Raw genomic sequence first — 25,397 nt, forward strand, 5'->3', positions numbered from 1 at the left:
GTGTCAGATTCACAATGTGCCTTCACCTTGTACGGGGATTAAAGGTGTGAAACACCATACATAGCCTGGTATTGACTTCTTAATTTGCCAAGAACTTCACTTCTTCCAAAAGCAACCTGAGGGAAGACAGCAACAAGGCCAGGGCAATTCCATGGCAGAGGGACCAGAATTCTGGGTGTCTCCGTGTGGATCCAAAGCTTAGGGCCCTATTCTCCGCAGCCAGGTGAGGGTGTCATAAACTTCGAGGGTTGGTTGATTCCCCTGGAAAATGGGGATGGCAGCAAACCAGGAGACAGCTGGGGCAAGGCAGCTGCCCTCTATGGGAGAAGGGTAACCGCTGCAGGAGCTCTGTGACACAGTGCCTTTGTCTGCCGAGTGCTCTGTGGTCTTCACATCCCCTCACTGTAACACCTCCCTCTGGCTGATGTGTGCCTATCGGAAGTTCTCACTACCAGCTACTCACCAGGTCTTTGGTTGGCTGCTTTGGGGGCGGTCGGGGAGAACAGGAGTCAGAAACTGATATGTCCAATGATTCTGAGTCCTGTAGTTCTGTCCTAGAGACACCTCATGGTCCCTGGCACAATGCCCCCCAGGAGTTTCCTCTCTTGGGCTGAGTCCTTCCTCTGTGACTTCACAGGCTGGAACCCTCCCGTTGATGGTGAGCTGAAGCCTGGGCAGGTTTATACTTGTTTACCCAGAGTAACAGTTACTGATCTATTTCCTGAAGTTGGCCTAGAAATCTGGAGCCAGAAATCCCAAGCACAACCGTTCGTCTTAGCTAATGCTGCTCCCTTGTGGACACAAGCTGCAATGTCAGCACCAAAAGGGACAGGAAAGACCTTTTCTGACCCATCATATAAGGAAGTGCCTTCTCTGGGTCAATGTATAATTAAGAAGATAAAAATTCTGTTGGGTGCTGGTGGCTCCTCGTTACTCAGGAGGTTAAAATCTGAGAATCACCACTCAAATCCAGCCTGGGCAGGAAAGTCAGTGAGACTTATCTCAAATTAAACACCAGAAAACCGGAAGTGGCACTGTGGCTCAAAGTGGTAGAGAGAGCACCGAGGTGAAAAGCTCAGGAACAGTGTTCAGGCCCAGAGTTCAAGTCCCACGATGGAAAAAAAATAATAAAACACTGACTACATGTGATAGATGTCTTGGTAGTGTCATTGAGAGTGGCCTAAAAGTGGGCCTGGTTGCACATATTTGTAGTCTCGACTATTCCGGAGGCTGAAAATCATTGAACCCTGAAATTGAAGACAGCCTGACACAGGAAGCATTATTTTAAAAGTTAAATGAGAAGCCGAGCTCAGTGGCTCACACCTCTAATCCTAGCTACTCAAGGAGACTGAGATCTGAGGATCCAGGTTCAAAGCCAGCCCAGGCATTAAAGTCCCTGAGACTCTTATCTCCAATTAACTAGCTGAAAAACCGGAAGTTGCACTGTAGCTCAAGGGGTAGGGCAGTAGCCTTGAACTGAGTAGCTCAGGGACAACATCCAGGCCCAGAGTTCAAGCTCCACAACCAACCAAAAAAAAAAAAAAGTTATAGACGTTTTATTTTCTAAAATTAATATGTTCTATGACATACAAACCCTTAGCCTAATTTTGATTAAGTTCTAAGTCCCACTGATTATAGAGATTCCCTTCTTGAACACTCGTTTGTTAAACCTGTCATTTAAAATATGATGTAAAAATTAACGTTAATAAAAAAATATCAAAAAGTTATATGAATCAGTTGCCTCGATATTGCTTATTCATTAAAATGAATTCAAAATATATTGATTCAACCTGTATACTGGGCATTAGCAAGTCATGCTATTTAGACTAAGAGCCCATACAAAGACATTACAATAAACAAATGGTAGTCCTACAGTATTTCAAAGAAAGAGACCAGCATAGTGATTCCTAAAAGCTGAGAGTCCACTCAAGAGTGTTCAGATAGAACTGAGAGCCAGGAACCAGTGGCTCACACCTGGCAGCCTAGCTACTACTCAGAAGCCTGAGCTCAGAGGATCAAACTTTGAAGCCAGCTTGGCCAGGAACAGCCCAAGAGACAAGTATGTTCACTTCACCACCATAAAACTAGAAGTAGAGCTGTGGCTCAAGTGCTAAAGCACCAGGCTTAAGAGTTCAAGTCGGTGCAGTAATGGCATCAAAAGGGAGAGAGGGAGGAGAGTGGAGGGAGGGAGGGAAGAGGGAGAAAGGGAGGGAGTAGGGGAAAGGAAAGGGGGAGGGAGGGAGATAGACCATTCATTGTCTTCAGCATCTTCCTTAGTCAAGGATGATGCCTCTCAAACTCCTTAGCTTACCAGCATCTCTCCAGCTGCTTTTACTTTCCCTCCCACATACCGCAGACCCTGCCAGCCCTTGCTGTCTTCCACTTACGATAATTCTAGCAACAGCTGCCTCCTCTTCCCATAATCCCCCCTCCCTCCACTCCTTGTGAAGCTCAGTGTGGATGGCCAAGCCCCCAGTTGGCCCCAGGCCAAGATTCGCCAAAAATGTGGAGCTGTAGCTCAAAGTGGTAGAGAACTAGCCTTGAGCAAAAAGAGCTCAGGGACTGCACAGAGGCCCTCCGAGTTCAAGCTCCAGGATCAGCACACACACACAAAATCACTTTCTTAAAATCATATTAAGTGCCAGGCGCAGTAGCTCATGCCTGTAATCCGAGCTATGCAGGTGGCCAAGATCTGAGGATTGCAGTACAAAGCCAGCCTGAGCACTGAAGACCGAGACTCTTACCTCCAATTAATCACTAGAAAAGGGGAAGTGGGGCTCAAGGGGGTAGGGTGGTAGCCTTGAGCTGAAGAGCCCAGGGAAGTGCCCAGGCCCAGAGTTCAAGCCCCATGATCCACAAAAAAAAAAAAAAAAAAAAAAAAAAAAAAAAAAAAAAATCAAATCATGTAAAGTAAGCCAGACCTAAAGGAACATAAGACTTAATGGTCTCTAGGACTCTTCTAGCAGAGGATCACAATAGCTCAAAAGCTAGGTATATAAGGTCACATGAGACTAAATGAAATCATCTCTAGGATTTGGAAACAAGAGCTTTATCTTGTGTGACTGTTCTTAATGTACGGTTATTTCTCTTCTCCTTTGTTGCCCTTTGGTTAATTATTGTTACTGTATCTGACTTTGTTACCTGGTATAATGTATATGTTTATTTTTTATTTATTGTAATAGAAGGGTTACATTATATTCACCAGATAGGTGTATTACTTCACGAAGTTTATTTAAAATAGGAAAGGGAAGTGAGGATAACAAGATGATTGGAAGGGGGTGGGGGGAAGGAAATGGGGGCAACATGAAAAGGATATCAATGTGTAAGAAGTAATGCACTGGCTGGGAGTTTGGCCTAGTGGTAGAATACTTGCCTAGCATGCACAAAGGCCCGGGGTTCAATTCCTCGGTACCACATACACAGAAAAAAGCCAGAAGTGGTGCTGAGGCTCAGGTGGTAGAGCTCTGGTCTTAAGAAAGTCCAAGAACAGGGCTCAGGCCCTGAGCTCAAGCCCAGGATTGGTAAGAAAAAAAAAAGTAATGCACCTATTATTTGGTGAGTGTAACCATAACCCCGCTATACATTACCTCAATAAAAAATTAAAAAATTACATGTTCTCAATTCTCTATATCAGATCAAGAGTTCAAGGCACCAAGAATGAGCCCTCTCATATGCCCCAATCATGTCTCTAATTCCCATTTCCCAAAAAGAATCCAAAGCCAGCCAATTGTGGTAGTGCAGACCTGTAATGCCAGCAACTCTGGAAGACAGGGGACAGAGGTCCAAGGCCAGCTAACAGCCACTGTTCTGAGGGCTGTGATTCTAATGGCAGGACTCTGACTGACCTAGGAGGTAAAGCTGAGACCACTGGACAATGATTTCCAGGGCAGGCACCTCCACAGATCTCACCATCTTGTCACAAGAAGCAAAGCTGCCACTCCACCTGTCAAAAGAAATACACGAGGCCCCCTGAGGTTTGAAGGAGCAGAGTTCCAAGGTTTGGACCTAGACTAAATCTGGGAGATAATGAAGCAATAGACCCTCATCCTCCAAATTGGTTAAAAAAAAAAGGGGGGGGAAGGACAGGGAGGAGGGGCCTCACTCTAAGGTGACCAGAGAACAGCAGGTAGACTGAGGTTACTTCTGAGAGGTTGTTTGTGAGAAGTCATGCCTGAGACTGCTTTAAAATCCTCCCAAAAAGGCTGGCTGGGTGCTCACATCTGTAACCCTAGCTACTAAAGCTAATATCTTGAGAGCCAAGGCCTGGCCAGACAAATCTAACATTCTTACTTCCAATTAACCAGCGAAAAGCTGCAAGTGGAGGTGTGTTTCAAGCAGTAAAGTGCCAGTCTTGAGAGAAAATGCTAAGCAAAAGCATGAGGCCTGAGTTCAAGTGCCCTGCCCCAGACACACAATCCTCCAGGAGAGGTGTGGAAAAATATGGGAACCCATTTACACTCATCTACTGGGGTGCGTATGCATGCGTGCGCGTGTGTATGTAGTTCCAATTATTTATTAACAGTTAATCAAAACAGAGACACAATGAAGACCAAAAGCCAAGATTGCAAAACACCAAATCTATATTTACATCCATATAACATAACTTTAAGCTGAAATATAAATAAAACAAGTAATGTCTACTGTTTGACAACTTAAGTATCAACAATTAAAATAAATCAAACTGGGATGAAATAAATAAAACAAAAAAATCCACGAATTGTACCTCTACATATGTACTGTTGTCCCAAAGGGGGGAAAAAAAACATACAAAACCAGTAGTATCCCAATAGTTAATACTGATGGACCAAATAATAATAATAATAGTAATATTTTGAAGTACAAAGGGCTGTCAAAAAACAACTGGCTTTCTGCACTCAGAAATGCAGTTGAAAAGGAGAGATCAGAAAGCCCCCTGATTTCAGCAGAACACATACTGACTTGTTTTCAAATAGATTTGGTGATTTCTTTTTAAATACAAGTTGAATTTCAGCCCGCTATCATCATCCCCCCCTTTAAGATTTACATTTATTGCCACAGCAAGCTTTCTGTAATACTCACTGCATTAGGCAAAGATCGAGTCAATCATCCTGCAAATGTGTTAATCTTCAAAAATAGGATATAAAAGTGCAAAAACTATGGAAACAAAATCTAGACTATGTACATATGGCTCAGCTTGACAGGGAGAGGGAGCAGTGTATGCCTTTCTTCCTGATATGAGGCCCCACTATGGCGGCCGAGACCCTCCCAGCTACATCTCCCTGGAACATGGGAGTTAAGACTTCTGCCAACACCACCTTGTGTTGCATAAAAAAGAAAAAAAATCAAGATTCTTTGAGTACTTTACCCTTGTTCTATGGAGAGGATCAAGGCAAGGGAAGGGAGAGGTCCAAACTTTGTTTTGAACGTTTCTTAAAAAAATAATTTGGGGGTGTTAATCCCACGAGCTGCTGAACAAACTCAGTTAAAGTTTAAAAATCTCCAGCAAGCCAGCTGAAGGAACTGTGTGCAGTGGGGCAGAGGGGGAGGGGGGATGCTGCTGTATCACAACCCAATGATGGGGCAGCAGGGTTAGAAGCAGCTGCTCTCCCTACCCTCCGGACCCTGAGGCTCAGCCAGCTGTTCCTGCTAGAACAGGCAGGCTCTGGTGCACTGGCCTGAGTGTGTCCTCACTCCCCACTCCCAAACCCACTTACACACTCCGCGTCTCCTCCAGCATTTATATACCCATCCAAGTGACACCCCTAAGAAATTGGACTTGCTAATCAACGACTAACCTGATAAAAAATAATAATAATAATAATAATAAACTGAGCGTCCCAGGCAGCTGCCTCCCCAGTACAGGTCCCCTCATCTGCCCAGTGCTGGTAACGGGCCAGGGCCAGGCTCTGAGGTGGACTTCCAGAGGGGCCCATGTACAGAGAGAGGCCACCTACAGAGAGGCAGCACTTACTTCTGGGAACACATTCGTTAGGACCACAAGATGGGGCGATATTGGCTGACACAGATCCTTGATATTTCTTACACAAAAGAAGACAAACAGCAGGAACCGCTCAGAGCACTGAGCTCCAGAGGGAAAGGAACACACAGCATCTAAACAAGTAGGTTTGCAACTGAAGTATTTACAGATTTTACCTGAGGTGCAAGAATTAGGTTTTTCCTCCCACCCCGCCCAAGTGATTTCTTCCCAGCAGCGTTACATATGCAAAACTCCACTTATTTGGTCAATTCTTACAAAAAAAAAATTATTCTGGGACAAAATAGACTTCCAGTCCCCACTCATGTACAGCCAACTGTTCCAACTAGTTTTATTGCTATTTGGTACATTAAGAGAACGTTACAAACTGTAGTGTTCCTCTGTGCGCCTCGCACATGTATGTATACAATCACAGCTTAGTTCAGTAGCTTTCACCGTTTTCTTCAAAGGATGAACTAAAACATTTTCCTGGAGACTGCGAACTTGTACCCAGCAACACCTAAGGAGACAAAAGGTTCATGAAGTGATTGAGATAAAAAAATGAATGTGGTTCAGGAATCAGAACTTTCAAATGCAATCTGTGAGGAAGATTTTTTTTTTCTTTACCAGTCCTAGGCTTGAACTCCAGGGCCTGGATGCTGTCCCAAAGCCTCTCTGTGCTCAAGGCTAGTACTCTACTACTTGAGCCTTTTCTGTTTATACGGTACTAAGGAATGGAACGCAGGGTTTCATGCATTCAGGGCAAGCACTCTACCACTAAGCCACATTCCCAGCCCTGTGAGAAATGATGGAGCTGGAAACACTATGGGTGAATATGAGAAAGAACCGGGCGATGTGGCATCAGGAGACTGAATCATTGGGGCATGCTGGGCCACCATGAGGTCCTTCTTGCCCTCATCAGTATTTCTAGATAACATTTAGTAACAACTACTCCATGCATATGAGGCGGCGGCTTTGCATCCAGGAGCCTCAGTAATATACGGACTGAAGTAACCCTGCATCCTGACCTATGCCCAAAAATCTTTACTGAGCCTGACTCCAGTTACACTTCTGACATACATGCATGATCAAATACCCCAAGTACGGATGTGTGCGTGCATGCGCACATACACGTGCCAGCAATAGGGCTGGAACTCTGGATGTTATCTCAACCTTTTCTGCTCATGGCTGGCACTATACCATTTGAGCCACAGGTCCACTTCCAGTTTTTTGGTAGTTAATTGGAGATAAGAGTCTCACAGAAGCCAGGCATTGTGGCTCATGCCTGTAATCCTACTCAGGAGACTGAGATCTGAGGATCTCGGTTCAAAGCCAGCCTATGCACTAGAGTCCCTAAGACTCTTATCTCCAATTAATCACCAGAAAACCAGAAGTGGCACTGTGGCTCAAGGGTTAGGGTGGTAGCCTTGAGCTGAAACAGTGCCCAGGCCCAGAATTCAAGCCCCAGGACCATCCTCCCCCCACCCCCCGCCCCCCCAAAAAAAAAAAAAAGTCTCACAGTCTCACAGACTTTCCTGCCCAGGCTGGCTTTGAACTGTGATCATCAGACCTCAGCTTCATGAATAGCTAGGATGATAGGCATGAGCCACTAGCTTTTGGCTTGAGAAGGCTTTAGGCAGCTAGAGCTTGTACAAGGATGAACCCAGGATTGGACTTGCATAAACACTACATACCTGCAAGTGACATGGCCCCAGCCTCAGTCCCTACTACACCGCACCTAACCCTGGTTCAAACACCGTGTATTTTAGGCTGCTGGCTATATGGCCTGTCACATCTATCAGGTTTGCTGTTAGGGCAGGGAAGCAGCTATCTTCATTAAGTAAACAAATAGGCCTGATGGATTCCTTGACAAAAACCACCAGGTGGAGGGTTGGTGTGCTAATCCCTAGCCCTAGCAACACCCAACTGCTAAAACAAGGATTAAATGGCTAATGTTGAAGCACATCATTCAATGCCCAGCAAAAACCAACTTCAAGTGATGTCAGGACACCGGTAAGCTGGCTTCTCCAGCAATGCCCTCTGAGCTCTGAAACACGCTACTCAAGTAAATGAACTGCGTATTCTGTTGGAGAATTAGACTTTATTTTCACTTAAGTAAAACCAATACATGATACTTAATGAAAATATATGCTCACCTCCTCAATAAATAGGAATTCAAGTTGTTTTTTTGTCATTTGGTCGATAATGGGCATTCCCTATAAAAGTCTCATAGTTCCTCTTTTGTAGCATGCTGTTAGATAGGTGCTGGTAGGATACAGGTCTCTTTCCTGAAGGAAAGAATTAAAAATAAATAAATAAGAGGCTCCAGTGGCAGGACTAGACCAGTAACTCACAGTGAATTTCAGTATGAATTTTAAGACATAATAAAAGTAAGGACCTCCCAGGCTGTCATAAGGTAAGAATTAAAAAGTCAAAAGGACAAAATAAAATACTTCAAACCTATGTGTGTTATGAAAACACTAGGTGGATTGGGGGATGGGGGGAGGAGTGGCCCACTTAAAAGAGGATCTGAAGGCCCACGATGGTGGCTCACTCGGGAGGCTGAGATATGAGGATTGCAACTCAAAGCCAGCCTAGGCAGGAAAGTCTGTGGGACTCTTATCTCTAATTACCCACCAGAAAACTGGAAGTGATACTGTGGCTTAAAGTGGTAGACTGCTATATTGTGCAAAAAATCTCAGAAACAGCACCCTGAATTCAAGTCACAGGATAAAAAAAAGGGGGGGATGGATGGATTTGACTCACAACAGAGCATTTTCCCCTAAGCTTATTTGTTTGCTTCCAAAGAGGAGGTTCTTGCCAAGTAGCCTAGACTAGCCCTAATCGCAAGATGCTCTTTCTGCCTCACACTCCTGAGAGCCAGTATTACAGTTGGAACCACCAGGCCTGGCCTCAGTAGTTTTAATTCCTGTCCATTTTCAGCACCAGGGTGAGGAAATGGACGTTTTTAAATCAAACGGCAGCAAAAAATTACTATTTCATCATAAACTTTAATAAAATGCACCGGAGTGTGTGAAAGCAATTATTCTCCATGACACCAGGCCAATCACCAAGTCATCTTTGATGGGCACTGCCACCACACTGAGCCCTTCATTCAAATTACTGCAAGCTGGAAGGTCAGAAACCAACAGCTGCTCCCCCCTCCGGAGAAAGGGAAGGTGCTGGGGGAGGGGGGAGTGTCACAAAGCAGGTCTTCCTTGCCCCCTGCACACGCTGCTAGAGCACTCCATGAGTGGCTCACGCCTGTAATCCTAGCTACTCAGGAGATTGAGATTTGAGGATCAAGGTTCAAAGACAGTCTGAGCACAAAAGAAGGACCTGAGACTCTTATCTCCAATGAACCTCTAGAAAATGGTAAGTGGGGCTTGGCTCCAGGATAGGGTGGTAGCCTTGAGCTGAAGAGCTCAGGGACAATGCCCATGCCAGGTCAAGCCCTATGATCCACCAAAAAAAAAAAAAGAACACACTCCATGACGTGAGGACACACTTCCCTAGGGAGTGCTGCTGGACCCCTTGAGGCACCATGTCTGTTTAGTTAAGAAAAGATCAGCTCTCAGATTCGCTCAGTATGGAAGAACACAGACCACTGCCCTCCAAGGGGCCCAGAGACAGCCATTGTTCAGCTGTAGCACTCTGGTCTATATGCAACTGCACCCCACACCCGGCAACACCAGTACCTTCAAGTCCTGGGCCAGGAGCTGGTGGTGTGGCAGAGTGGCAGGTGAGCAGTGACCCAGAGCTGCTGTACGTCTTGGGCATGGTCAGCATACTGGGGGAGTCCACGTCCCCGGAGCTCAGGAACCGGGTCTTGGGGGGTAGGACAGGCTGGGCCGGGCACACACAGTCCTGTGGCAGCAGCGGGAGGCTCCTGACCACCTGGTACTTGGGGAGCTCAAAGCCCCTTCTGCCATTGGGCCCGGGCTGCTCCACATCAAGGGCAGCCACGCTGGACTTGAGTCTTTTGGGGAGTGGCTCCCCAAACTCAGTGCTCCATTTGCAGAAATAGTCTCTCCCAGAGGGGACCAAGGAGCCATCGGCCTTTGGAGGGTGATCAGAGGTGCCGTTGCTGCTGCTGAGGGGAGCAAGAGAATAGGCCGCCTGCAGCGGTTTCAGCTTGGTCTCCAGTCTTTTCGATTTCTCAGGCACGGCAGAAACAATGGTCTTGGAAAATGTCTGGGACGGCTGCTGTCTGGGGGCCCCGGGTCCCCCAGCCCCTGGCAGTGGCCTGTGTGACTTCAGATGACTGGGTGCTAAAGTGCTGCTGCAGTCCACCCCTGAAGTGAGGAGGGCCTTGCCTGGCCCTGGGGGGCCCTGCCGCAACTTCTCAGGAAGCAGGGATTTGGGCTGCGCTAGGGGAGCAGCCTTGGACTTGGCTTTGTGGAAACCGGGCAAGGGAGGCACATCTTTGCCCAGCAGGGCAGGTGGGCAGCCTGTCCGCCGGCTCCTCAGCAGAGACTTGTTCCTGCTTTTCTGAATGTCCGGATTGTACTTATGCTCCAGCCGCTGGTGCATCATGAGCACCTCTGGATAGAAAGTCTTGAAGGTACAGAACGGGCAGGTGATGCTGGGGATTAGACTTTTACTCAGAGAGAGTGCAGAGCAGCCAGGGAGGACCCCTAGGGATAAGTTCAAAGGTTTCTCCTGACAGTCCAGGCTGGGCTTCATCGGTGGCTTTTGATCAGCGGCAGTCTCTGATGGCTTCTCTATGTGGCCTTGTTGGCCCCATGGGGCAGCGCTGCTGTCCACAGAAGCCCCCTCTGCTTCTGATGTACAGGTGAGGTTGCTGGTCTGAGGTTCACCTCCTGACCTCTTCAAAAGGTCCAGGAAGGCAGGGGCAGGGATTCTGCTCATTTTCTCAGTGCTACTGCTAGCTGTATTTTTATGGAAATCCTGAGTGTCTCCATGTGCTGGTGGCGGGATGGCACTGCCCAGAGCATTCTCAAAGATAGGCGGTGTCTCTCGAAGCTGCTTGGCGGGTGGACTGCCTTTACCATCTTTGGCACCATTGAAATACCGCTTTAAATTTTTGGTCTGTGTGCTCTCGGCAGCTAATAGTGCATCTTCAGCCTCCTGGCCTTTGCCCTCTCTCTTCACCTCGGCAGCAGACTCAGCCACCTGCCTGTCCTTGTGGTGCCTCTCCAGGTGGTACCTCAGAGATGTCTTCTGGGCTGCAGCATAGTCACAGAATTCACATTTGTACGGTTTTTCACCTAGAACAAGAAATATCGCTGTATTAACAGACTGTGAAATTCACCGCAAGTTAACTTTTAAAAAATCTATGAGAGTGTAGTCCCGCTCCTTCCTTGCCCAGTCCACGTAGGATTTCTCAGGGGTGCACTGCTCCGAACACCCCACCATCCTAAAAAAAAAAAAAAAAAAATCACAGAGTATGAGCACTATCCTCACCAGACCAAGTAAACAATGTTGTCAGCTGATTTGCCTTCATCTTAGCCCCATCGAGTCAGATTAGCACTTTTTCATCTAAGAAAAGGGATACAACAAATAGGATGTAACTATGGCCAGTATGTAGGTGGATGAGGAGAAACTCAGATCCGCTAAGCCAGAATTGCTTCCATGACTACTAGATATGCTAATTTCATTCTACATTGTAAAAAAATAGTTTCAGAAAAGAAAACATGTGGCATTTAAAAATGTCAGAAAGTGCTGCGAATATAGTTTAGTGGTAGAGTGCTTGCCTTGCAAGCATGAAAGCCCTGGGTTCAATTCCTCAGTATCACATAAACAGAAAAGGCTGGAAGTGGTGCTGTAGTTCAAGTGACAGAATGCTAGCCTTGAGGAAAAACAGCTCAGGGACAGTACGCAGGCCCTGAGTTCAAGCACCAGGTCTGGCACAAAAAAAAAAAAAAAAAAAATCAGAGGAAGCCAGGTGCCAGTGACTCACACCTGTAATCCTGGCTACTGGGGGAACTAAAATCTGAGGATCATGGTCATGAGACTCTCAGTTCCAACTAACCAGCAAAAAGTCACTAGTGGAGCTGTGGCTCAAGTGATAAAGCACCAGGACTGAGCCAAGATGATAAGGGTTAGCCCCCAGGTCCTGAGTTCAAGCCCAGAACCAGTACTGAATGAATTTGTCAGCAGGTAGAGTGAGGTGTGTAACGTACATATGTGGGAAAGAAAACAAGGCCCTGCAGAAGTGCTAACTCAGCATTAAGAACTTACTGTGAGCACTTTTCTCTTTTTTCACAGGCAGCTCCACAATGCAACAGACAACACACACCTCAGCTCTTACCCACCACATGCGTTAAAAAACAAAGTCCTTTACCTGTGTGCGTCCTGAGATGAATATTGAGGTAATAGTTGGAACGGAAAAACTTTCCACAATAACTACACTCCCTCGAGGATGCGAGATGCTTTACTTTTCCTCCACCGTCACTCTTATCTTAAAGCAAAAACAAATGTTTTTATGTAAGACAGCTGAAGCATGTGAACCAGGCACTGATGTCCCAAACCTTCTTGACATAAACTTTTTTTTTTTTGGGGGGGGGGGTCCATAGTGAGGTTTGATCTCTGGGCCTGGGTGCTGTCCCTGAGCTCCGCAGCTCAAGGCTATCGCTCTACCACTTGAGCCACAGCACCACTTCCAGTTTTCTGGTGGTTAACTGGACTTAAGTCTCACGGACTTCAGTGCCTGGGCTGACTTTGAACCACTATCCTCAGATGCCAGCCTCCTGAGTAGCTAGGATTACAGGCATGAGCTACCAGCACCCAGCTATATGTTTATTTTAGTGTAGGAGTAGAAGCAAAACCTTTTTTTTTTGCTTGTTTTTGAGCTTTGTTTGCTCAAGGTTAGTGCTTTATCACTTGAACCACAGTTCCACTTCCAGGAAAATTTTTTTTTTTTTTTTTTTTGCTAGTTACTTGGTTGGAGATGACAGTCTCACTGAGTTTCCTGCCCAGGCTGGCTTTGAATCTCAATCCTCAGGTATCAGCCTCCTGAATAGCTAAGATTACAGGCATTAGCCACTAGTGCCCAAGTGAACTTTCTATGTTTTATAATGTGTTATTTTGCTTACTGGGTACAGTCCAGTACATGCACAATTGCTTCCTAGCCACAAACTAGACCACTTGACAGGAGAAGTAAACAGGCAGCCTCCATCCATCCTCTACCTGCAGTGTGCAGGGCAGGAGCACCTAAAGGTGGAGGAGCTCACTACCTGATCACCTTCAGAATCAGGGACTGCTTAAACTGACTCAATGTAAATGCTCAGCACTTCCAGCCTCCAGGAGAAAAATATTTTTCTTATCCTAAGATCACACTAGTTTCCACTAGAGGGCAGCAAGCGGCAATCTAATCAGGCCAACACCTGGAAGTCTGAGACTACAGACTGTATCTATAATCCACAAACACTTCAAAGGGCAAACTATATGACAAGTCAAAATCTGTCCCCTCAGACCTAGGACAGTGGACCTGATGTGCAGGAGCCCAAGTAAAAGGACTCAAATAGAAGGCCACCAAGGCCCCAACCCCAAATCAGTCCTCCAACAGATGATTATTTAGTTCTAAATACTCCCTATTGCAGATCGTACTTACACACATCACAATCAGAACTATAAGCCTGTTCATCTCTTTAAACTTAGCGTGATGAGCATAAGAGAGGTGGGGGGAGAGGAAAACAACAGGGACATAAACTGATCAGTGTGCCTTGCAAAACTTACTTTCAATTAAAGAGTTCCCTGCCCAGATTCTTCATCCTAGACCCTTACAGCTTGAAAGGCAGCTACCACAAAACCCTTCCATGTAATAAACACAGGATTTACATCCTCCATTTCACCAGAGCCCACTCTAGGGAAAGGTGCAAGAGACAACCCTTGCCCTAAAAAGGTACCAGGGAGATTCACAAAATTAATCATTGACCTCGCTTTCTGATCTTTTTAAAAGTAAACCTAAGCCTGTAATCCTAGGTACTCAGGGGGCTGAGAGCTGAGGATTGTGTTCAATTCAAAGCCAGCCTGGTCAGCAAAGTTCACGAAGACTCTATTCCATTAACCACCCAAAAGCTGGAAGTGAAATTGTGGCTCAAGAGGTACAGAGCCAACTATGCCGGGGGGGGGGGGGGGGGGGGGGAGAGAACCACACACACACACACACACACACACACACAGCTCAGGGACAGTAACCCAAGCCTTGAGTTCAAGCCCCAGGACAGGCACGCACAAAATGAAACCTAGCCAGTAACTGTTTGCTCATGCTTGTAACCTTGTAAAATCCTAGCTAGTGAAGAGGCTGAAATATAAGGACCACAGTTCAAAGCCAACCTAGGCACAACAATCTGCCCAAGCCCTGAATTCAAGCCCCAGGATCAGCACCAAAAAAAATAAATAAATAAAAAACAAAATAAACCTAAAGAAAGCCAGATAGTACAATAAGAGAACTTTGAAACTTGGAAGCTACCTAACAATGCAGATGTAGAAAAAAATCTATTTCCTGTGTGTCCAAGACTCATTTCTTCCTCACAGATGTGCCTGGCTCACTGTGTTTTCTCTGGATTTACACTTTGAGTCCCCTGCCTCCAACAGTGCATCAGAACATGTCATACCGTGTCCAAAAAGTTATAAAATGCTTTCACTTTAAAATGAAGGATGTGTAAGTGGCACTATGGCTCAAGGGATAGGGCTGTGGCCTTGAACTGAAGAGCTCAGGGACAACACCCAAGCCCAGAGTTCAAGTCCCACAACCGACAAAAATAAATAAAATGAAAGCTGTGACACCTCCACCATCTCCTGCCTTTTGATACATTTGGTTTTACAAGTGCTAGAGAGGGAACTTTTGAAGATGGGTTTGGGGTTACAAATAGGGAAACCAGAACAAAGAAAGTGAAGTGGCTCACAATGGGACAGAACGCAGAACGACTGCTTATCTGGGCCTACCTGCAGGCAGCAGTGACTGGAAGTCCTATCCCTGACAATCAATCCCCAAGGTTCCCATACCACCTACAAACAGCTCTACTCCTGTCAAGTACCAGGATACCTCATAGGAATCCAAGGGCAACTATAGGCTGTGCTTTTAAACCTGTGATGCCATTAGCATAACCAAAGGTTTTTTTATGTATCTGGAAAGATTTGAGCTATGCTAAGTGCTGGATGCCTTGTGTCCCAGGAAGCTCAGCAAATTACTAAGTATTTCTTTCTTTCTTTCTTTTTTTTTTTTTTGCCAGTCTTGGGCTTAGGTCAGGGCCTGAGAACTGTCCTTGGATTTTTCTCAAGGCTAGAACTCTACCACTTGAGCCTCAGCACCACTTCTGACTTTTTCTAAGTATGTGGTACCAAGGAATTGAACCCAGGTCTTCGTGCATGCTAGGCAAGCACTCTACCACTAGGCCAAACTCCCGGCCCCTTACTAAATATTTCTGATGGAAGCTAGGGGACTCAAGTCAGTCACATGAGAAAACGTGAGTGCTAGCTGATAACAAGTCCAGCACAAGGTGCTGCACACATCTTCCTGGGTCACAGAGTTCTCAAGAAGACCTGAGACGAACAGACAGCAAAGCTACATGGAAAGGATGCAAAGGCATCAGGTCTTAAACTTCTGGGAATGATGCTCCTCTTCACTAGCATGTGTCTTACACGTGGAATGTGAAGAGGTGAGCTAAATACTTCAGGAAATATGAGACCCAGGTGGACTCCTTTGCCTTAAATAATGCTACCAGGCTAGGCACAAGATGTACACAGGAACAGGTCTCAGCCTACATCTGTATATGCCATTGGCATGCTGGCAGGTCTACTGAGCAGTGTGAAATGAACTCACATTGCCTAGATTTTACAAACAAAACATTCCAGTCACTCGAGCACTTGTTACTGGATCACTCAAGTGATCACAAAGCCTTAGATGATTGCCTAGCAAACCCTGGCTCTGCTTGGCAACCCTTCCCACTGTCTCCTATACCTGCAGAAGCCTGTATGAAATAAATCCATGGAAGAAAGCAGGCCTGGCTAGGCTTGGTATTATTATACATGAGGTAAGGAGTGAGGGCAGAACCCCTCCCTCCTCACACTACTGCCTTTCTAGGCTAGGCAATTCTTTGGTGGAGATGCCTGCTCCCTTAGGCCTACCTAGCATCACCAGAAATACCTCCAAAGATTGCTAGATGTCACCTGAAGGCCCCAGGTTAGGGCTGAAGGATGATTATAAGAGAGACAGGTTACAAAAGCATGTCTTTGTTCTCTTCAGAACAAAGAGGAAACCCTGACAAGCCAATTAGCACAACCCAGTTACTATACAAATGAAGGGAAAAAAAGGAGCCTGGATGGTTAAGTGACTTCACATAATGAAACCACCACTGGGGTAGCAAGACGTATGCAGCAAGGTGCTTACCCAACTGAAGCCCTTCAGGAAGTCCATCCTCAGATCCATCTTCAGAGCCTCCTTCTCCTCGGTCGTCCAGAGTGGGGGCAAGATCCAGGGAACACGACCCAGCCTGCCTGCCATCTACAGACATGGTGGGTGAGCCAGCGTCAGTTCTCCGGTCCTTCTTATGTACTCGGGAATGCAGCACCAGCTGGTGGTAGGTCCTGAAGGCTTTGCCACACTCTGAGCAATGTGTAGGCTTCTCCTTGTTACTGGCCAACTTGGCATCCGCATCAACAGAAGGCACTTCACCACTCGCCTGTCTGGCTTTCTCTTTGTCTTGTGAAAAGCCTGCACAACTGCTTTTGTTTGTTTTGGACTTTCCAGAACCTTCTGATTTACTACCATTCCAAATTTCTCCCGGCTCTTCTTTTTCAGAATTTGAGTCCTCATTGTCATTGTCAGTGCTCCCTTCTTGCCCAGACTCCTTCACCTCTTCCTTGGCGATGGCAACTTTCCCCTTGGTAGCCAGCTGCCATGCCTGGTAGGTGGTAAATGGGTCCAGCTGAGGGATACATGCAGTGGCCCTCTTTGTGTTCTCAGGGTGACTCTTGGGCCTTAAATTTAAAAACTGCAGCAGCTCTTCCCTCGGGGATGGGAATGGAGAGGGCATTCCCTCCTGCCAGGCATCAATCTGTGTGTTGCTGGCAGCAGCAGTGGCTTCTTTGGTATGCACCTTGCTGTGCTCAATTAGATTATCTTTATCTGGAAAGAGGAAGCCACAAACCATGCAGATTTTGTAAGGCGATGTGATGCTCACAGCTGCAGGTGCCTGGACAACTTCATTGATGGTGGCCGGACTGTCCAGGCCAGGCTGCAGCTTGCTCCTGGCACCTGCCTTGCCACTATGGGTCCGCATGTGGTTCTTCAGAAACCAGGGCTCCTTGAACCTCCTTCCACACATGCTGCACCCGTATGTGAATGAGTCTTTGTGTTTCTTCATGTGCACCTCAACATCAAAAGCCACGCCGAATGTCTGCCCACACACCTCACAGCTCAATTCTTCCTTTTCGATGCAAGTTTTGTCCTTCGGGGGTTCCGCTCGCACCTGACTTTTATCAAGAGGGCTGAGGTACTCTGCCTCCACACGCAGAACAGCAGGCTCGCACAGAGTGGGACGGTGTTGCAGAAAGACATGGTTGTTCAGGTCCTCTGACTGTGCGAAGGTCTGGCAGCAGAACATGCAGTCCAAGGGCATGCAGTCTTCTATATGGATTATACTCTTCTCCTGACAGGCTCGGAAAGGAACCATGGCAGCCCCTTTGAATGACACAGCATCATCCACCTCCATCTGGGTGCCAAGAGACCCCCCGCCGACATCTGGCCCATCCATGTACACTAGGAGGGACTGAGTTGGCATGTTTCCTGTTGTGTTGAGGACTGGCTATAAACCAAGAGTCACCAATGTATCGCTGGGGACTCCTGGGTTGGAATAAGGCCACCTGGAAGACTTGTCTCACACCTCAGCAGCTCCTGTAGCTTCCAAAGCTAGGGTCAATGCATATGACACAGTCAAAAGACAGAATCTAACATCCTCCCAAGTTTGGAGAAGCTCAGTGCTGTCACTTGCCACTGGCAGGGTGCAGAGAAGACCACCACACTGTGCCTTACATAGGACTCAGCACAAGCATTAGTTCCATTGAGTCTCCACTGACTGAGCAGGAAGTCAATCCCTGCAATGTGGACACCAGAAGTTTCCAGATCCTGGGGAAAGAGGAGGAGAGATAAAAAATAGTTAACAAGGCTAGAAAAGAGAAGGTCAACCACGTCACAGAGGGACCTCACTCAGCTGCCTCACCTCTACCTAACCTATACCACATCTGGTTAAACATGTCTGTTAATTAAACCAGTAACATTCTGCCCAGTCCGTACACTTTTTGAAAATTTCATCTAGTCAAGAAATTTTCAAAACCAGGCAGCAGTGGGCTCACACCTATAATCCCACCTACTTGAGAGGCTGAGACCTCAAGTAGCTAGGGTTATGGTTCAAAGCCAGCCTGGGCAGCAAAGTCCATGTGATTCTTATTTCCAATTAATCACCAGAAAGATGAAAGTGAAGATGTGACTCAAGTGGTAGAGTGCCAGCCTTGAGCAAAAAGCTAAGGGATAGTACCTTGATCCTAAATTCAAGCCCACCTACCAGTACAAAACAAAACAAGACAGAGACGAGGAGAGACATGTGGTACTTCATTTTTAAATTTAAAGGTCAAATAAATTGAGTGTGGTGTGCACACGGGAAACTGACAAGAGGACTGGGATCCTGTCTACACACACACACACACACACACACCAAGTATAAAACCGAACTGCTATATTCTGAATGCCACTACAATGTGAATGTACATACTATCAGCCTCCAACATAAGAGTGAAGATGACAATGTGAAACCACATCTTCAAGCCAAGTGCCAAATACAGACAAGGCCTGACATATGCTACAAATTAGGAACCATCCCCAAAATCCTCATGGAAGAAACGAGTCACCTCAGCATGGAACACCTCCTGGCAGAGTGGCTGCATATTCTAAACTGCAGTCCACTGTTCAGTAAGCACCACACCAGGCATCCCAGGCCCAACAGTAAGGAAATGTGTAAACAAAACCTATACTTGATGAAATCCACAACAGAGCTATTTCTATGTGGTTTAGTTTTTCACTAGAAAACAGGTTTTATCATCTTTTAAACCTACCTCTCCCATGATGGCTGGCCAGATGAAAAAGGCTTACTTTATGTAGCTTTGCAGGCCCTGATGGAGAGGTTGATTTTCACTCAGAGAATTAACCTCTCAGGTCAGTATTGTCCCCTTTACGGCACACAGACAACCTGCCTTTCAACACTGCCAGCTACTTTAACACTTAAGTCAGTTAATTCTACCCAAAGAAACACAAGCAAACTGCTGCCCCCCACTGTCATCAATATGAAACAAGAAAGCCGTCCTTCTCTCCCTTTCTCCCTGTTGGTCTTTAGTTCTGAATAAACTAAAGATGTAACATTATGCTGTTCCACAGCTGTTCTACCTAAGACCCCAGAGCAAAGCTTAGGTAAAGAAAACACTGGAGTTTTATCTCCATTTGTACTTTCACTCTGTTGTAATCACAATGCAGGATAAACAGGCGAGCTGGATACCTGCCTGTGTCATAATTCACAATACAGTCCAGAGGCTTCAGTTCCAGTCAGTCTCACCTGTGGTCACCTCCACACCCATGCCCTGGGCCACATCTTAGCTGAAGAACTAAGGAACCATTCTAGAAAACTTTTTACAGATGGATCAACAACTAAATATAGAGAAAATAGCCCAATGAGTTCTATGCCAAGCCACGAGGATTTTAATTTCAATTTCAATAAAGACTTGGGGCTCAAGCAGAAGTGTAGCAGTTTGGCAAGCACAGGGTCCTGAGTTCAAATCTAAGTGCCTTCAAAAACAAAGAAAAAAACTATCACTTTTTTTTCCTGCCACCCTTGGGCTTGCGTTCAGAGTCTGAGCACTGTCCTTGGGATTTCTCAAGGCTAGAACTCTACCACTTGAGCCTCAGCACCACTTCCAGCTTTTTTTTCTATGTATGTGGTATTGAGGAATAGAACCTGGGTCTTCGTGCATGCTAGGCAAGCACTCTACCAAACTCCCAACCCATTATCACTTTTTCTTAAAGCACAGTCCTTTCTTAAATGCTGAAATAGCTAAGATAAAGACTTACAGTGTTGTTCTGTTTTGAATGTCCTTAAATCAGCAAAATCAAAGTCAGCTTAGGGCAGGCCTCAATTTTTTTTTTTTTAATGAAATTTGGCTGGGCTAAAAATATAGCTCAGTGGTAGGCACTAGTTTAATCCCAGCACAGTAGGTGGGGTGAGAGGGAGAAAAACCTGGCTCCCCCTTCAGTGTATAATTGAGGGTAGAAACCTCACTTAATCTCACTGGGGGAGCCCTACTTTTCCTTAGGCACCAAGGTTACACTAGAAATAGGTGAAACACCATGCTTCCCCACCAGGCACTCTACTACAACTACCCATCTACAGGCACAGTCTAATTCCAGTGTTCATCTCTGAAATATTCAAGTATGAGGAATAAGAATAAGAAGTTTGCCATGGGGGCCTGGAGTTTAGCCTAGTGGTAGATTGCTTGCCTAGCATACACGAAGACCAGCATTGGATACCAAGGAATCGGTACCACATACAGAGAAAAATGCCGGAAGTGGTGCTGAGGCTCAAGTGCCAGAGCTCTAGCCCTGAGAAAGTCCAAGGACAGTGCCCAGGCCCTGAGTTCAAGCCCAGGACTGGCAATAAAAATAAAATTAAAAAATAGAAGTTTACCATGTTCTCTAGCTAAGATTCTAGATTCTTTTCCTGGAATGTAGGGTAACATGAGGCACAGTGGGAAGAGGGATAGGAAGAGGAGGAAGAGAGTTCCAGCCTTGCCATGACCCACCATATAAACAAGCTGGACCTGCTACAGAAGTCTGCTATGGGTCTGGACTTGGAAACTATAAAACTCTTTAGGCACCCCCCCAAACAAACAAACAAACAAACTAAAAAAAAAAACACAGAATTCTTAAACTCTAAAGCAGCCAATACTTTAAACTACATAGATACCATTTAAACTAACTGGCTAAGCAAAAATCCTTAAAATGGTGGTAATAAACCCCTAAACAGTATCAGAAACAGCCAGAACAAAAATGTTAAAAGTAATTTACTAATAAACTCGCAGTCCAAATAAAGGAAGTGTACACACAGCCTTCCCAGACTCCCTCAGGCTCTCTTCTAAGCACAGAAGCAACAGAAAGTCCATGTGGCCACTGATAAAAGAATTGCCTTTCCTAACAAAGAAGTGGGGGTGTTAAATACCACCCTACAACCCAAATGCTTTTACTGGGCAGGACAGTGAGCATTCAGAACACACCAGGCTTATTGGAAGGTAGTTTACAAAAACACTTTATGTTTAAAATAGCTTAAAAACCTCTGCTCAGGGGTTGGGAGTTTGGCCTAGTGGTTAAAGTGCTTGCCTAGCATGCACAAAGACCCGGGTTCGATTCCTTGGTACCACATACATACAAAAAAGCCGGAGGTGGTGCTGAGGCTCAAGTGGTAGAGCTCTAGCCTTGAGAAAGTCCGCTCAGGCCCTGAGCTCATGCCCAGGACTGGCAAAAAAAAAAAAAAAACCTCTGCTCAGTAAACACAGTTACCCTTCAGCTATATGCCTAAGGCACCTGAGTCTGGTGGTCATTCAAAACAATCCTACATGTTGACATGATACTATGTGATTACTGAATTATTTTTTTTAATGTACCAGTCTTTGAAATTCAGTAAGAATATTTAAGTTGCTACCTAGCCACGGAACTGGGATGAAAGCTACTGTAAAGCCTACCATTACCTCTACCTCAAGACTGTAAATTAGCCAACATTAATCACACATCTCTTAATGAAAAGGACATTAAGTTGTGCTTCAGAATGACAAATTAGGGGTGCCCATCACCTTCCTAGCAGTAACTCTTCTTTGGAAATAGTATTCTTTACATACAGATGTATGTTACACCTTTAGACAACAGTAAGATATTCAAACTCAAACACTGTCAAAAATATACACAAAAATTCTATTCATCTCTTCTTTTCCCCAAATTAGCAGTATGCCCAAATCTGTGGGTTGTTTAGTAATTGAAGTTAAAACTGCTAGTCTCTGGCCAATTCATCTGGATTCTTAAAACTATAAAATGACTTCTAAGTTATGAATCTTCTAAGCCTTCTGTGACTTCCTCCACATTCACACACACACTGTTTTTCCTTAATTCATTCCTCAGGGCAGTTACTGGACAGAAGAAATCCAAACCTGTAGCCTCACACTCTTAACTCTCCCGCAAGGAAATCAAGTCATACAGAGCTAAGTGATCAACCCAACTTCCCTCATAACCTGTGGGAAAAGATACTTGAAAATTGATAGGATTTAAATATTCAGTCTAAATTATTCAGAACACAAATCTTTATATACAGAAAGAACGAAAGGAAGGAAGGAAGGGAGAGAGGGAGGGAAACATAGAAAGGGGGGGAAAAAAAACCTACTCAAAGGCCAAAACATAGGGAAAACCTAGAGAAAATAATCTCATTTTCTCAAAACTATACAAAAATACTCAGCTCAAAAGGATGAGATGAAAACCATAAAAATCACAATTGGAAACTGCCTGACTCACCCAGGTTAGTTTAGCTCTGCCAAAGGCTCTTGGCTCTTCCTAAGAACTTAGAACCACATATACCCTTCATTTTACTTTCAGTATTATCAATGCTGACAGTCTTTTGCCAACTCCATCTTGATCTAGAAGATCCTTAGGGGAAATAAGCAATTTTTAACTAGGCATTGTTAAGCACTGCAATCAGTGAGTTTCTGCTAGTATTACTTTTACATAGGGAGTACAATCTTAAACATTTTGAAAACGGTGACAGAACTGTGTCTGAGGAAAAAGAAAACCTCAGGAAATGAAAACGCCTAGCTGTTCTAACACCCTCTTCACCTGTTCCTACCGAGCAATGCTGGTAGTGTTTGTATCACACAAGCCAACACATGTAGATGAACAGTAACTGCCCATTACACTACACCATGCTCACAGTGGACAACTTCCTTCAAGCCAAGCCAGGAGTGTCTAAACTGAGGGCAATCTAACTAACTGCAAGTTAAACACAAGCTCAGACAACACTTACAAGCCTAGGATCTTTCCCTAACAATACCTAAACTCTTCTGCTTCCCAAATACTAAAACTGAACAGAAACTAAAAAATTAATGTCTACTTTAAGTCACCTACTTGCTTTCCAAACTAACGGGGGGGGGGGTCCTCTTTTTGGTTAATAGTGACACTGTTCAAGCCATGTATATATTAAACTAAAAATAATTACCCACTATCGAACAGAAAAATTAAACCAACCCTTCACTTTGAATATAGCTGTTTTAAGTTATCTGGATTTGACAGTGGTAGGAGAAGGCAACCTTTTTTTTTTTTAACTTCCTAATGCTGTCTCAGCAACAAACCCTGTATATGTCTATCATGCAATCTATTTAACTCCAGGTTAAAGTAATGAACACAAGAACACTACACAGCCTATTAACCCCAGCCTGAATGGGGCAGTGCAGGTCACAAACAACTAGGCAAGCCTCCAACCAAGGCTAGGGAGCTAAACCCACCCTGTCCTACAATTTACGCAGCTGTCTATTTAGGGCTAGTAATTTTATTTCTCAACTTTATCATAAAATTACCAAACTGGTCCCAAATTTCCAGTAAGTCATTTAGGTGGGTACGCTAGGCAGGATATTTACAGCACTGCCAACAAGTGTCCAAATGTAGAGTTCTTTAAGAAACATTCCAGTGTTAATATAAAACTGATTTGTAGTGGCAACTGGCTAACAAGAGGGGACAGGATAGGTGACACCTCCCTATTTATTTGGAAGACAGATGTATATAAGGAGCCAGCTTGCTCTCACAAGCTTAGGACTTTAGAATGGTCCTCCTTCCACTTCCTTAAAGACAGATTTCTATCTGGCCTCATGGTCTAAACTCAAAACCCTTTGCCCCACATACCATTGTAAATTTGTCCAACTGTACTATGATTAGGAACAATAATCCACATTACCTTAACATAAAATAAAAAGCCAGCATTTCAGGAGAGTTGACACTGCCCCAAAGGGAGTCCATTAAATCAGGCTCCACAACCTGGCTTCCCTTGCTGCTGTCTTTGTGTAATAGTACAGTCTTTTCTCCCCCACGTGCCTGTGTTCAAACTAGTTAACACCCCTCCCCCCAAAATCTGGAGATGGGGTGTAGAAAGAAGGCTTCTCCATTGTCATAAACTCAATTTACATGGTGAACTAAAAACCCTTTGCTGTTTACAACAATTAATATAACTAGCATTCTTTTAACTCAGTTTGGCAGCTGTTCTGTACAGACTTTCCAGATTTTTATTTTTTAATACTCTAGTGATTTAACTATTCTACATATTTGATAGTAATGATCCGACTTAAAAATCTTTTTACACTTATTTTAATCTCTGGCATTTGTGTTTACACAACTCTCATGGTTTCTATTCCTACTTTTTAATTCTGAAGCCGTAAACCTATAGCCACTGTTTGGTATTGATGAGCAATTGTTCAACTTTTCAACTTCTGAAGCACATTTCTACCGGTTAAAACTAAAATGGGAAATTAGGAATTATTTTTAGCACATTTATCCAGCAACCTCAAATGTACAACCACAACTTCTGAGACAGTGTGAACTGAACTGTTTCCTGAGCAAGTAGAGACAAAGGTTCATATAAAACATCTGTAAAAGCACCATTTATTTTCACAAGAGTCAGAAAAATGTAGATCCCTTCTTAAATTAATAGGTTAATTTAGCAGTCAAGGGTCATTAAAACTACTCCAAAGTTCTTATCAACCAATATCATGTTTGTGACAACTGTGCAAAAAGAATGTAACTTTGCAAAATGGAAAATGGCCCATCTTTGGGACACCCAAGGCTCTAATCAAGCTTCTCAGAGCACAGTGCACGGTCTGGAGAGGGCCACCCGCTGGGGTAAAAACACACCATTTCCTAAGACCTGGTGGTAAGGGGGAAAGGTGATTAGCACTTATTCAAGGAGACAGAGACTCCAAGTCCACCATGGATGCCTTAATTATTTCATCAGTACATAAGTGACTTGATTAAGTCTTATTTTCAGATTTCCTCTAAAACAAGTCCCTTGGAAAGGGATTAGGGGATATTTCTCCGAGTTTCACAGCCAAAAATGGGGGATTACAAAGAGAATGTAAATCTTCCCCCATCTAAAAGAAAGGAATCCAAAACCATAGCTTTCACTCCTCTTTTCCTCCCCCCCACCCCAACCACCTGGAGGGGCCACTGAGATACTATTAAAATGGATTCTTCAGCATAAAGGGGGAAAATTTTTTCTCTGCAAATTTTTTTCTGTCGTATCCTACTTCCTTTTTTTAAATAATAAGTGAAAAGGGGATAACATGAATCCAAGACAAATGCTGTAACTCCGATCTAACAACTTATTTAAAAAGCAAAAAACAAAAACAAGGGTCC

The 25,397-nt window shown here is 44.8% G+C and overlaps 1 protein-coding gene across 4 annotated transcripts in view; it reads right to left on the bottom strand.

The window, feature by feature from the left end:
• Positions 1-4,557: 4,557 nt before the first annotated feature.
• Znf217 (zinc finger protein 217) overlaps positions 4,558-25,397 on the bottom strand; it is an 85,840-nt gene continuing 65,000 nt past the window's right edge. For 3 of the 4 annotated variants that reach the window (XM_090352539.1, XM_090352538.1, XM_090352541.1), the window contains 5 exons: positions 16,311-18,047; positions 12,261-12,377; positions 9,652-11,184; positions 8,110-8,241; positions 4,558-6,473 (listed from right to left, as the gene is read on the bottom strand). In XM_090352539.1, the coding sequence (XP_090208665.1) occupies positions 8,129-8,241; positions 9,652-11,184; positions 12,261-12,377; positions 16,311-17,703 (3,156 nt within the window). In that variant the 5' untranslated portion in view covers positions 17,704-18,047 and the 3' untranslated portion in view covers positions 4,558-6,473; positions 8,110-8,128. Of the gene's footprint in view, positions 6,474-8,109; positions 8,242-9,651; positions 11,185-12,260; positions 12,378-16,310; positions 18,048-19,030; positions 19,375-25,397 lie in introns of those variants that run through there. The other variant, XM_090352540.1, reaches the window with a different exon arrangement.

Source organism: Megascapheus bottae, chromosome 18 (genome assembly GCF_031878675.1).
Source record: "Megascapheus bottae isolate mThoBot1 chromosome 18, mThoBot2.hap1, whole genome shotgun sequence".
NCBI lineage: Eukaryota > Metazoa > Chordata > Mammalia > Rodentia > Geomyidae > Megascapheus > Megascapheus bottae.